The sequence below is a fragment of the Cebus imitator genome, unplaced genomic scaffold (genome assembly GCF_001604975.1).
Source record: "Cebus imitator isolate Cc_AM_T3 unplaced genomic scaffold, Cebus_imitator-1.0 Scaffold51, whole genome shotgun sequence".
Taxonomy (NCBI): domain Eukaryota; kingdom Metazoa; phylum Chordata; class Mammalia; order Primates; family Cebidae; genus Cebus; species Cebus imitator.
This window is the reverse complement of record NW_016107366.1, coordinates 9,147,226-9,161,154: the sequence shown is the minus strand read 5'-3', so window position 1 is coordinate 9,161,154 and position 13,929 is coordinate 9,147,226. Positions and strand designations below refer to the sequence as shown.

General features: G+C 46.5%; 1 protein-coding gene across 1 annotated transcript in view; it reads right to left on the bottom strand.

The window, feature by feature from the left end:
- Positions 1–8,295: 8,295 nt before the first annotated feature.
- TINAGL1 (tubulointerstitial nephritis antigen like 1) overlaps positions 8,296–13,929 on the bottom strand; it is a 15,658-nt gene continuing 10,024 nt past the window's right edge. The window contains exons 12-14 of the mRNA XM_037738207.1: positions 13,288–13,343; positions 12,232–12,755; positions 8,296–8,465 (exon numbers count right to left, since the gene is read on the bottom strand). Coding sequence (XP_037594135.1) covers positions 8,296–8,465; positions 12,232–12,755; positions 13,288–13,343 — 750 coding nt within the window. The remainder of the gene's footprint in view (positions 8,466–12,231; positions 12,756–13,287; positions 13,344–13,929) is intronic.

Genomic DNA, 13,929 nt, shown 5'->3' with positions numbered 1-13,929 from the left:
TAGTAGAGACGGGGTTTCACCATGTTGACCAGGATGGTCTTGATCTCTTGACCTCGTGATCCACCCGCCTCGGCCTCCCAAAGTGCTGGGATTACAGGCTTGAGCCACCGCGCCCGGCCAGCCAAGGTAATTTTTAAGAAAATTAACAAAATGAGGAGAATTACCCTCCACATATCAAGATGTATACAACCAAAGTAATTAAGGCAGGGAGGTCTTGGTAGAGGGATGCACAGATAAATGGATGGGATAGAATTGAAAGCTCAGAAGCAGAGTTATGCAGACTTGAAGTTCAACCTATGTCAGAGGTTTCATTTAAGTAAATTCCCTCCAATACATGGCGGTGGGAAAATTAGTTTTCTTCCATATGGAAGAAAGCAAAGTATATGCCTATATCACACTGTTAACAAAACTCCCAAGGAATCAATCACCATGACTAGAGCCAGTTAGAAACCATAAATAATAAACTTAGACCCCCAAGGATCTCTTATATTGGATTTATCAAATATGGAGTATAAAACACCATAATTGTGAAGAAAATATTTTCATAACTATAACATCAAATTACAAAAATGAAACAAGCAACAAGATACTCTAAAATATGATCAGGCAGGCTGGATTAAACTGCTGACTCAGAAATATGTACCCAGTAAAGACTATCATTCAAGAATGAGGATTAAAGTCATTTGCAAATTTAAAAAGCATACGGTTATGACCCAGTAAGTGCACTCTGGGGTGCTTACTCCAGAGAAATGAAACATTTTGTTCACACAAACTTGCACATGAATGTTCATAGCAGCTTTCTTTGTAATAGCTAAAAACTGGAAACAACCCGGCGTTGCAGTATGTGAATGGTTAAACAAACTGTGGTACATCCATACCACGGAACACTACTCAGCAATGAAAAGGAAGGAGCTATCGATACACATAACAGCCTGGATGGATCTCAGCGGAATTGTGCAGAGAGAGAAAAAGCCAAAAACCAGTCTCAAAAGGTTATGTGTACTATGTGATTCAATTATATAACATTCTTGCTATCACAAAATTATAGAGATAGAGAACAGAAGACTGGTTGCCAGGGGTTGGGATGTTGGAGGGAGGGAAGTGGTTGTGGTTATAAAAGTGTCACCAGTTCCAGTGATGGAACAGTTTGTATTTTGACTCTGATGACAGTCACAGAAGTTTACACGTGCTGAAACTGCATGGAACTACACACACACAAGTGCATATAAAACTGGTAAAATCTAAATCAGATGAGTAGATTTCATCAATGTCATTTTCTTGGCTGCGATTTTGCACTCTATTTATGCAAAATGTTACCACTGAGGGAAAGTGGATGTGAGGTATGAGGAATCTTTGTATTATTTCTTACAATTGGCATGTCAATCGACAATGATTCCAGGATGAAGTTTTTAATAAATCCACCAACAGACCTACAGTAAAAGAAGTCTAAATATAATACTTCAGAAAGGAAAAAAAATGATCAAAAAAGATGCCTGAGATGCAAGAATAATTTTTGAGGAAATAAAAATGATAAACATAGAGATATATCTAAACAAACATTGTATAGTATAACGATCACCATGATAGCAATTTGGGGACAGGACAAAAATGAAATTTGAATGTTAAGGACAAAGGGGGTGGCCATTGAAGTTGGAGTTTTCCAAGGTCCTTGGATTATTTGGAAGTAGGGCTGGGAAGTTAACTTAGGCTTTGTTAAGCATGCGGTGCAAAAATGTAAAGGGAACCACTCTAGGAAGTAGACAGAAAAAGCATAATAAGAAAACAAACAAAAGCCCAGTCTACTTTTCAAAAAGGCAAGAAGGAAACCCCAACGTGGGTCAAATTGAAAGCAAAAAGCAAAATGGTAGAGTCAAGCCAAAAATAACACATTGACAATACACGCTTAGATGTGAGGTAGTTAAAATCACCTCTCTTCATCATTGATTGCTTAATCAGTAAAAAAATTAGCAAAGGTATGGAAGATTTGAACGACACAATGAACAAGCTTGATTTATTGACATAAAGAGAATCCGACACCAATGCTTACTCTTCCCAAGTACGCATGGAGCATTTAGAGACACTGACTACCTTCCGGGCCACAAAGCAAGTCTTCATTTCAAGAATCACAGTGACACACACCATATTCTCTGGTCAAAATACCATTAAGATAAGAGTTGGTGACAAAGAAAGAAATAATACCCATATATTTGGAAATTTAAAAACACACTTCTGGAAACATCGACAGTTGAACAGATTAATACATTGTAATGTGTTTGTACAATAAAATGCTACACACCAAAATACATCACACACAAGCACACACACACACAACCATTGTAACAGACAAAAACATGGATGAACCTCACAGACATAATTGAGTGAAAGAAGCCAGAAAGAATAGACACTCTCGAATTCCATTTGTATGAAATTCAGAAGGGGCCAGAGCTAATCTACGGAGACAGAAGCTAGAATAGTGGTTACCTCTGGGGATACGGGGGAGGTTAGGGCTGGAATTCTGAAATATTCTACATCTTGCTCTAACTTAGAAAATAAAAAAAGAGCGATAGAATAAACATAGTGAAAGCAGAACAAAGGAAGCGATGAGCAAAAAATAATAAAACAGAAAACAAAGAGGATTCATGAGCCAAAAGTTGGTTCTTTGAGAAGATTAATAAAATAGTCAAACCTCCAAGGCTAGATTTTTTAAAAAGGAAAGGCACAAATGAATACATACTAAGAATGCAGATGATATGATAACTATAGGTCCAGGAGAGATTGAAAAGATAAAAATGGAACGATATGAACCACTATTTCTTTTTTTTTTTTTAGACAGAGTTTTGCTCTTGTTGCCCAGGCTGGAGCACTGCAACCTCCGCTTCCCGGGTTCAAGCAATTCTTCTGCCTCAGCCTGCTAAGTAGCTGGGATTACAGGCACCCACCACCACGTCCAGCTAATTTTTGTATTTTTGGTAGAGATGGGGTTTCACCCTGTTGGCCAGGCTGGTCTCAAGCTCCTGACCTCAGGTGACCCACCTGCTTGGGATTACAGGTGTCAGCCAGCGCACCCGGCCAACTATTTCTTTAATGTTGTTATTTATTTCTCGTGTCTGTTTCTTTTTTACTTTTTTATTTTTATTTGTTTTTATGTATTTATTTTTTGAGACAGAGTCTTGGTCTGTCTCCAGAATGGAGTTCAGTGGCACAATCTCAGCTCACTGTAACCTGCACCTCCTGGGTTCAAGATTCTTCTGCCCCAGCTGGGAATACAGGAGCATGCCACCACAACTAACTTTTGTATTTTTAGTAGAGACAGTTTCATCATGTTGGCCAGGCTGGTCTCAAACTCCTGACCTCAAGTGATCGGCCACCTTGGCCCCCCAGAGTGTTGGGATTACAGGCGTGAGTCACTGCCCCCGGCCACTTTTCCATTTCTTAATTCAGTTTTAATGTTACATTTTATAGACACTTGCCCATTACATCTGCACTTTCAAACATATTTCTGTAATATTGTTTCTTATGATTAAAAAAATTATCTGTAATTTAAAAATTATCTGTAGACTTGCTTTGTGGACTGGAATGTAGTCACTTATCTGTAGTTAAATTCTCCTTTTCATTTCTTTTTTCTCTTTTCTCTTTTTGGGACTTCTCTTTTTTTCCTTTCTCGGTCTTCCTAGAAATAGATCTATTTTATTAGTCACTTGTTTTGACCATCTCTATTGTTTCTTTGTTTTCTGTTTTATTGATTTCTCTCTTTATTATTTTCTGCTATTTGGTGGGGGGGTCAGTGGGCTGTTATTGTGTTGTCTTTTTCTGATTTCCTAAATTGGATGCTGAATTATTAATGTGTCATCTTTATTCTTATCAAGTGTATGTATTTAAGAGTACACATGCATAGTCCTTCAAGAATTAGCTATATTCAAACTTTTATCCAGCACTTTGGGAGGCCAAGGCAGGCGGATCACAAGGTCAAGAGACTGAGACCATCCTGGTCAACATGGTGAAACTCGGTCTCTACTAAAAATACAAAAATTAGCTGGACGTGATGGTGAGTGCCTACAGAACCAGCTTCTCAGGAGGCCGAGGCAGGAGAATTGCTTGAACCTGGGAGGCAGAGGTTGCAGTGAGTGGAGATCACACCACTGCATCCCAGCCTGGCAACAGAGTGAGACTCCATCTCAAAAAAAAAAAAAAGAAAAAACCCTTTATATTCAGGGTTGTCTGTCATGATATTTATAAAGTGACATCAGCTTTTCTTCGCTTAGTATTTGCCTGATGCATTTAGCTGCAAGAAACAAAGACCAACCGCAGCGGCTGAAACAGCTGAGGTGTTTTGCGGTTGTTGTTTTGTTATTGTTTCTGTTTTCTTGAGACAGGGTCTCACTCTGTTATCCAGGCTGGAGTGCAGTGGCACAATCATAGCTCATTCCAGCCTCAAACTGCTGGGCTCAAGTGATCCTCCTGCCTCAGCCTCCCCAGTAGCTAAGAATTCAGGTGTTTGCCACGTGCCTGGCTCCTTTCTTTAGTTTTTGTAGAGACAGGGCCTTTCTATGTTGCCCAGGTTGGTCTCGAGCTCCTGGCCTCAGGCGATCCTCCCAACTCAGCCTTCCAAAGTGTTCAGATTATAGGCATGAACCACCATGCCTGGTCAGTCATCCTTCAATTTTTAACATGTATACTTCAGTTTTCAAGTCTGAAGTTAATTAATTTCTACCTCTAGCATGACCTTAGAATGCTTTTGAACTCTGATTGCAGTGTCTTGTCTGTCATGATATTGTTTTTCCAATTTTTTTTTTTGCCATGCCTTGTTCTTCTTTTTAATCAGCCTTTTAAATTTTTTTCTTATGATGTCTCTGCTTGTTTGAATTGTCTACACTTGACAATTGCTTAATTCTCCACTTCTTCTTACAACCACTTCTTCCTTCTGAGTTTATTTCCTAGGTTCTCCATATTATCTTGGTTTGATACCTTGCCAGAGCTGGAGGTCCCCACTGTGTTTTTTAAAAACGTTGATTGCATCTCTAGTCATAGGCTTCTTCTTGTTCCTAATATTGTCTATTTTGTGCTAATAATTTATTTACTTTATTAAGGTTTTTAAAAGACTCATCTCAACCTTAGGTTGTTTTCCGCGTCATCCCCTTCTGCTTTATCTTTGTTATTTCCTTTATTTCATCCCCTTTGGGTTTTCTGATGTCTCTTCCTAGGGTCTAGAGTTGGATGCTTAATTCATCGGTTACCAATTCTTCCTGTTTTTAATAAACGTATCTTGCCTCCAAGTTTCACTTTAGCTTATTGTTATTCAGTTTTAAATACCTTGTAATCTCTATTATAGTAATGTTTCTTTTTACCCTATGAATTACTTAGAAACGAGTTATTAAGCGACTGAATATATTGAATTTTCTTGGCCAACTTTTTGTTATTGATTTCTAATTTTATTATATTGGGATGAGAGAATGTGACTGGATGATACTGATTCCTTGAACAAATTTCAGACTTCCTTCATTGCCAAGTAAGCAACATTTTTAGAAAAATATTCCGCATGAGCTCGACAACAATGGGTATTCTGTGGGTGGGGGTGTAAAATTTGATAATCTAGTAGCTCAAGATCCTTAATTATATTGCACAAACTTCTGTAGCCTTACTAATGTTTTGCTCCTTGATCCATTGATTTTAAGACAGTCCAATTAAAATTTTCCACTTTGTCTATAAATTCCTTGCAGTTCTGCCAGATTTGCTTTATATGTTTCACCAGAATAAACATGTTCTTTGAGATATGTCTAAGCTCACGATCGTCATGTCTTTTTTGGCAGATGTTTTCTGTTATGAGTGTATTGGTTAGGTTACAGGTTCAGTTGCCGTTACAAAAGACCCGGGAAAACAGAGGTATAAATAAGATAGAATTTTATTTCTTGTTCATGTGAAAGTCCACAGCTGTGATTCCCTGCCTTCTAGCATCTTGTGGGATTTGGTAAATGCAGAGCCTAGCAGATGAGGGGGAGGGGAGAGCCAAGGGGTTTATTCCCCAGCTTCCTCACTGGCAGGCCACCTCTATTCTAAATGACTCCTTCAGAGATCTAGTGACCTCTCTTGCCCCTTGGCCCTGTAGGCCTAGGGGAGGTGACAGCCATGTCACCGCTAGCCCCAGAGTCCTGCACTCTCTCTGATGACCTCCCTAGACCTTTCTTGGTCATTCATCCTTTTGAAAATAAACCCTACCCCAATTCTCCTAATTAGAGTTCACCGTCTGTTTCCTGGTGAGACCCTGTGTTAGGCAGGATGGCATCATGTTTTTAAAAGTCATTGATTCTGAATGCCTTTAGGCATGTGTGCGCTCTCCAATACATGCTGGACACAGACCCTGCTACTCCCTATTCTCTGACACTTCTGGCTTCCTCATGCATCTGTGAAATCCCAACGGCATTTGAGGCTCAAACTCTGAGTTTATGGCCTCAGGCTAAGAAAGCCCACCACACCTAGGTCTCCAGAGCACCAGTCTGCCATGGGGAAAGGACCGTCCTCAGAGTCCATCAGGAACACCCCCATCCATCCGAACACAAGGCTCAGCTTGGTCACTGGCCCAATGGCCAAGATGACTCTCCCTGGACAACACTCAGCCTCTTGTGATCACAGGGACTCATCTTTGTCTGTGGATGCTTCACTATGTTAGTTGGGTCAGCATTTCCACCATGGTGCCTGCCAACTTCTGCAGGACCATCAAAGAAAAACTTATTCAATGATACCTGTCAAAGCACAGTAAGGAAGATTTTACTCAGGACCATTTTCGGAGGTATAGGGACCCCTGCAAAAGGGGTTTTGCAGTGGTGGAGAGAGACTGGATTCCATTCTGAATACAGAATGGGTCAGTGGGAGGTTATAGTTAAGGAGCAGGCAGGGGGCCAGTGGATGGGAAAATGACTAAGAAGAAACAGCCGGATTAAGGGGGATTCTGACTAAAATGACCTAACAGGATTCTTGCTGAAAACAGGCCTGGGTGACCACGCAGCATGTGGGAAAGGGTGGAAGACGAGGAACCTGATCAGATATCCGGGGTGATCAGATGTAGAGGATGAGGTGTCCTGCCTACATGGACGAGGTGGGGTTCTTTTGTTAAAACGTAATTTTACAAGGAAGTGCTCAGATGGGCTTAGAAAAAGATTAAAGAGCTTGACTAAAGTTTGGCCAAGCAAAGAATCTTTCTCAGGAGCTAGAGTTAGCCTGGCCCTTTAAGGTGACTTTGCACATCCCTGCTGTCATTCATTAGATTTATTCAGTTCAGCTCTCAGTGGGCAAGCTTGTTTCTCCCATTTCCTTATTCTTAACAAATTTCCCAATCTAGGGCAGCTCCCACAGAGAAGTAACCGAAATCACTATTCTCCTTTTAAAGACTGGGAAACAGGGCAGGGTGCAGTGGCTCACACCTGTGATCCCAGCACTTTGGGAGACTGAAGCGTATTGCTTGAGCCCAGGAGTTTGAGACCAGCCTGGGCAATATGGTAAAACCCATCTCTACAAAAAATATATAAAATTAGCCAGGCATGGTGGCTCACACCCGTGGTCCCAGCTGACTGGGAGGCCAAGGTGGGAGAATCACCAGAGCGTGGGAGGTTGAGGCTGTAGTGAGCTGTGATCACACCACTGCACTCCAGCCTGGGCAATGGAATAAGACCCTGTCTCAAAAATAGATAAATACGTAAATAAATAAAGACTGGGAAACAGAGGTTCAGAGCTTTTGAGTGGAAAATGCACTCCAGGGAATCCAGTGGAACTGGAACTTGAACCTGGATCTGCCTGGCTCTGAGTGAGAGGCTGAGGGAGGTGTGTGTGCTGGGGGAGGTGAGGAACCTGAAAGGAGCCCCGAGCAGAGGACAGTGCCTCAAAGTCTAACCTGGGGCGGGGATGGTGGCACAGCCTGTGATCTCAACACTTTGAGGCAGGAGGACTGCTGAGCCAGAAGATCACGGTGGCAGCAAGCCATGATCGCGACACTGCACTCCAGCACTTAAGCCTGGGCAACAAAGTGAGAGCCTGCCTTTAAAAAAAAAAAAAAAGAGCCAAACTTGGGCTGTCTCCTGGCCAGGCTGGGGCACAACCTCTGGGTGAGAGATGACAACACAGCAGTGAGTTGGCCTCTGGAGTCAGGCCGATTGAGATCCATTCCCAGCTCTGTCTCGTCCTTCTCTGTCCCTTTGTGCCGCTCTCCAGGCCTCACAGAGCAGTTTTGGCTCCATCAGGGAAGGTATGTAAGACACGAAGTCACAGCAGGTGCTCAGATATGAGAATCTGCACAGGTGGCTTCTCTCAAGGAGGCAGCAGAGGGAGATGTGGACTCAGCCACCAGGAGGCACTGCTGCTGTGGTTGACACCGCTGAGGTGGCGCTGCAAGTGGGCATCCACAATCACGTGCTTCCTCCATCCTCCAGCAAACAGCTCTGGTGTCATTTCCACGCCCAGTATGGTTTTAGGCAACACTGAGAGCAGAGTGTGAGGCACAGCCCTGCTCTCAGAAGCCTATGTCAGGAAGGGTGTGGACAGCTGCCATGCTGGACTATGATGGAGGAAGTGGGGTGAGAGTGGGGTCTCATTGATGGATGAAGGCGGTCCTGGGGAGTCAAAAAGCCTTCTCAATCCCAGCACTTTGGGAGGTGGAAGCAGGAGGATCACTTGAGGTCAGGAACTCTAAACCAGCCTGGGCAACATAGTGAGACCCCATCTCTAAAATAAAATTTTTTTTAATTAGTCACATGCTGTGGCATGCCTGTAGGCCCAGCTACTTGGGAGGTTAAGGTGGGAGGATTGCTTGAGCTTGGGAAGTCGAGACTGCAGTGAGCCATGATCCTGCCTCTGTACTCCAGCCTGGGTGACAGCGGAGACTCTGTCTCAAAAAAAAAAAAAAAAAAGGAAAAAAAGGGAAAAAAAAGGCTTCTCAGAGGAGGCTTTTGAACTTGACTTTACAAGATAAGCAGTGATTCAGCTTGCACTCTGCAGACCCTAGCCCCTCCCTGTAGCGCCAGGCCAAGCCACCTGAGTGATACATAACCCCCACCACTGCCCCTCCCCTCAGCTGCACCTTGATCACCAACTTCTACAAGCTCCAAACTTCAAATCCAGGCCTCTGTGCACAGAATTGGAGGCCAAAGAGCCTGCTTGGGTACAAGCTGAAGAACGGCTGTGTATATACCCAGACATGGCTTAGAAAAAGCTCCGGCCTTGGGGTCTGACAAATGAGGTTCCCCACGACTTCCTAGCAGTGTGTCCTAAGGTCACTTCGCCTTCCCCCACCCCCACCCTCACCCCCACTACAGTCTACTCCCTGTAAAAAGGAGGTAATAGCCGCCGTTACCTACGGTGTGTATCTTCAGCATGGCTCCCTGGCACCCATCTCTCTGATCCACCCACTGGCTTATTTGGTTTACCACCTCATCCCATCCCTTGGTGGGAGCCAGACTGTAGACCTCTGGAGCAGGAAGCAGGATGCTTCCCTGGAAGTCCTCTTCAGACTCAGCCTTGTTTTACTTTGGAAAGGTACTGCCTCGGGTGTTGGTGTCAGAGTCCCAGATTTTCATAAAGCAGGGTCTGCATCTAGCACGTCCCCTCCCTGAAGGGGTGGTAATCATTGGGTCATAGCCATGGAAAGGGGTGGTAAGTCCCTTTCATGGCAGCTTCAAATCCTGAGGGCTCTCTCAAGGATTTGAAGCTCTCTCTTCAAATCCTGAGGGCAGTTTATGCAGAAATTTCTAGCGAAGGGGTAGTAATCATTGGGTCATAGCCATGGAAAGGGGCGGTAAGTCCCAGGTGTTGCCATGGCAACAGTGTAAATTGACATAGCGCACTGGTGGCTGTGTCTAATTGAAAGCTGCCTTAGCTCCCCTGTTTTAGTCCTCAGTGTGGTCCGGTTTCCGAGCCCCGCCCCTGGAATTCAGTGTTGCCTCCTACCTCAATCTGTTTGGCATTCCTCCTTTCCCCTGGGTCCTCCTTCTTTGAGGATCTCCTCCTCCCCCAAACACTGGCTCGGCAAGGGCTGTCATGATTTCCATGACCCTCTTTCTCGGCCACAGGTGACTATCCCACAGGTGGAACACCTGACCGGACCCAGGCCAATCAAAAGACTTCTCTATTTTGAATCAGAACTGAGAAAATGGCTGTGGATTGGGAGGCTCAGGAGTTGCCATTGGCCGCAAATTCTTCCTCATGGCAGAGTTAGTAGAGGGAATGGGAGAGAAAAGAGATACAGAGAGACAGAGACAGAGAGGGTGTGTCTTGGCAGTTTTGGGTCCCTGGTTCCAGCTGTGCCTGGGCCCATTTGTCTTCACAATTTGGAGGTTCACCCATCCCATGGATTCTGAGAGTGGTCTCACTGATTGACATTGGGTTTCTAGGCATACACTTCCTCCCAGGGCTGTGGGTGTGAGAGAAGGAGCTGAAGTAAGTGAAGCACGTAGACCAAAGTGTGGCTCGCTGCAGGCTCGGTAGGCATGAATTCCTTTCCCTTAATGGGCACCAAGCAGGGATGGGGGTTTTGCCAGATCCCAGGAAGATGTGAGGCATCAGCACTTGTGAAATGATGTAACTTAGCAGCCCCTGGGAGATTAGAGTCAGGTGCCTTGGGACCCCTCCCCCCATCCCCGCAGAGCCCCACAGGGGGCCAGAATAAATGCCCAAGTGAAATATTTGGTGGCTAGGAAAGAATGGAGCTGAAAAAAATAAAAATTGCTGCCCCATCCCTCTGTAGGAAGAGTTGTTGACAGATACTCCCTTTGTGCCAGGTGTGTATGCAAGGGTCCCCGAAGATCCAGAAGATGGGTGTCAGGAAAAGCTTTTCAGAGGAGGAACATTTGAGCTGGGTTTTCAGGGATGAATAAGAGCTTGCCAGACAGGGAAAGGGCTTGGGGAAGGACACTGGAATATCACTATTAATCTTAATACAGAGCTGATGAGTGTGAGGATTTGGGTAGCCTGCATTTGAATCCTGCCTCAGTTATTAATTGTATGACATTCAGCAACTTAGTTGCTAATCTCTATGCTTCTGGAGATAGTTTTTCATTTTTTCATTTTTATTTTTGGGGGCTTAAATGAGACAATGTATGTAAAGCATTCAGAACAACATGCTGGCAGAAACCTATGGTTAAGCATTCAATGAATGTTTAGCTCCTTATGAAAAGCCTTTACGTTATCAGGTCCAATCTCTTAAAACGATCATAGCTGTTGCTGTTACCATTTCTTAAGCCCTTAATGAGTTCCAAGCACCGAGCTAAATGCTTAGCATGTTTTGTCTCATTTAATCCTCCCACTAACCCCAGGAGGTAGGTGAGTACCACTGTCCTCCGTTAAAGACGGAAAAACCTGTCCAATCATACACACAGCTGAACAGAGCAGGGCTTCAAACCCAGCTCTGTCTAACGTCCCACACCTTTGGCCCTGGGAAAGGGAAGGACTGGCCTGAGGACACACAGCAAGGGGCTGCGGTGCCAGGATTTCTTTAGGGGCAGTAATCAGGTTGGGGTGCTTGAGGTAAGCCTCGCTCTTTATAACCACACACCCATGCCCAACATTGGAGGAGGCTGGTGGTGGAAACTAGGGCCTCTCCAGCCCCGTCTGCACCCTAGCCCACTGCAGGACTGGCCCAGGTAGGCCTGGGCTCGCTGGCCCCAGGAACGAGGCTAAGGAGGGGCCAGGCTGACCCCACACTGTCAGAGGCGTTTGAACCACAGTAACTCCATCTTGAATAGGGGCTGGGTAAAATAAGGCTGAGACCTACTGGGCTGCATTCCCAGCCAGCCAGGCATTCTAAGGCACAGGATGAGACAGGGGGTTGGCACAAGATACAGATGATGAAGATCTTGCTGGTAAAACAGGCTGCCGAAAAGAAGCCGGCCCAAACCCAGCAATATCAGGATGGCACAAGAGTGGCCTGGGGTCGTCCGCGCTCCACACTCCCACCAGTGCCATGACAGTTTACAAGTGTCATGGCAATGTCAGGAAGTGACCCTATATGCTCTAAAAAGGGGTGAGATGAATAATCCACCCCTGTGGAGTATATCATCAAGAAATAACCACAAACATGGGACACCAGCGGCCCCTGGGGCTGCTCTGTGGAGTAGCCATTCTTTATTCCTTTACTTTCCTAATAAACTTGCTTTCACTTTACTGTAGGGATTCACCTCCAATTCTTTCTTGCACGAGATCCAAGAACCCTCTCTTGGGGTCTGGATCGGGACCTCTTTCTGGTAACAACACGGGTCCGCAGGGCCAGGGCGGCGGAGCTAGAGCCGGAGCCGAATCCTTGAGACCGGCCGGCCGCACCCCAGTTCCCCTCCTGTCCCCGCCCCGCAGAGCTTCCTCGGGAGGCTACGTAGAAAATTCCAGCGGGGTTTTTCCAGCGGGGCGCGTCCCGAGGCCACGGAGGGGGTGCGGAGGAGCCGCCGCCCCTTGGGGCTCCCCGCCGGCCTTGGCTCCCTGAGGAGTGGCGGGCGGGACGCGGGAGTCGGGCTCGGGACGTCCTGGCAAACAGGAAGCGAGACAAAGGCGGCCGCTTATCGGGCGCCCGCGTTCTTTTCAGGTGATGCGGGGGAGGCCTGGGGGACACGGCGGTCCTGAGGGGCTGCCAGGGGCCCCGGGGGACCTCCCTGCCGCAGTCCCTCGGCAACTCCGGCTGCCCACTGGCTGGAGGTGGCGGCAGGGAGGATTCCTTGCGCTCGGGGATCCCCCTCCCAGGCACAGGCCCTTGGGTTCCCAGAAAGGAAGGAGCACCAGCCTGGCATCTGTGCCCAGAGGGACACAGCGGAGGCTTGGGAGGGGCGTGGAGGTGAAGGAATGGGTCATTTCCACTCAGTCGTTCCACACACTGCCGGGCCACCCTATACCAGGGTTTCAGTGTGGGTACCAGGACCCACTAACGAACCAGACCATCCCTGACCTCTAGAAACTTCAGCATAATGGGGGAGATCAGTAGATCCCAGATACCTGACCAGCCTGGGCAACATAGAAAACCCCATCTCTGCAAAAAAGGCAAAAATTAGCTGGGTGTGGTGGTGCACACCTGTAGTCCCAGCTATTCAGGAGGCTGAAGTGGGAGGACCACTTGAGCCTGGGAGGCAGAGACTGCAGTGAGCAGAGATCACTGTGCTGGCACTGGGAGCCTGGAGAGGTGGGATGGGAAGCAGGCTCCACTTGGCCCAGGAGCAGGGGGAGAAGAGGGCCCCCTTGCCTGGGCGGCTTGGAGAGGCTGATCTACAGAGACAGAGGCTCCAGCTTCTGCGGGCTGTGCCCCCCTTGCCTGCTGGGCCCTGGCACCCGTTCAGCTGATAGGAGGGCAGGGCTCCCCCTTCAGGCGGCAGCTGACTCAGCGTCTGAAAGGCAGTTCCCACGGTTCAGATTTCTCCCTAGGGCCAAAGGCCATGCCATCCATGCCCTCCCCCAAGTGGGTCAGCCCCCAGAGCATTGACAATTAGGGTTGAATGAAGTTAGGATTTCCAGTCCCCCACCCCTGCCAACCAGCAACGCCTCAGGCAGTCCCTTCTGCTGTCTAACCACTGCCACTCCAACTTTGGCTGGCTTTCCACTCCCAGAGGTTCCAAGACACCATAGTTATCAATACTTGGTTTTATTTTAAAACTGTGAAAACAAAAATAAATATCTGAAGAATAAGAATACAGGGCTGGGTGCAGTGGCTCATGCCTGCAGTTCCAGCACTTTGGGAGGCGGAAGCAGGTGGATAGCTTGAGCCCAGGAGTTCGAGACCCGCCTGGGCAACATAGTGAGAACCCCTCTTTACAAAACATACAAAAATTAGCCAGGCGTGGTGGTGCACCTGTAGTCCCAGCTACTCGGGAGGCTGAGGTGGAAGGGTCACTTGAGCCCAGGAGTCGGAGGTTACAGTGAGCCCTAATGGGCCACCGCCCTCCAGCCTGGACAAAGGAGGGAGATCCTGTCTCA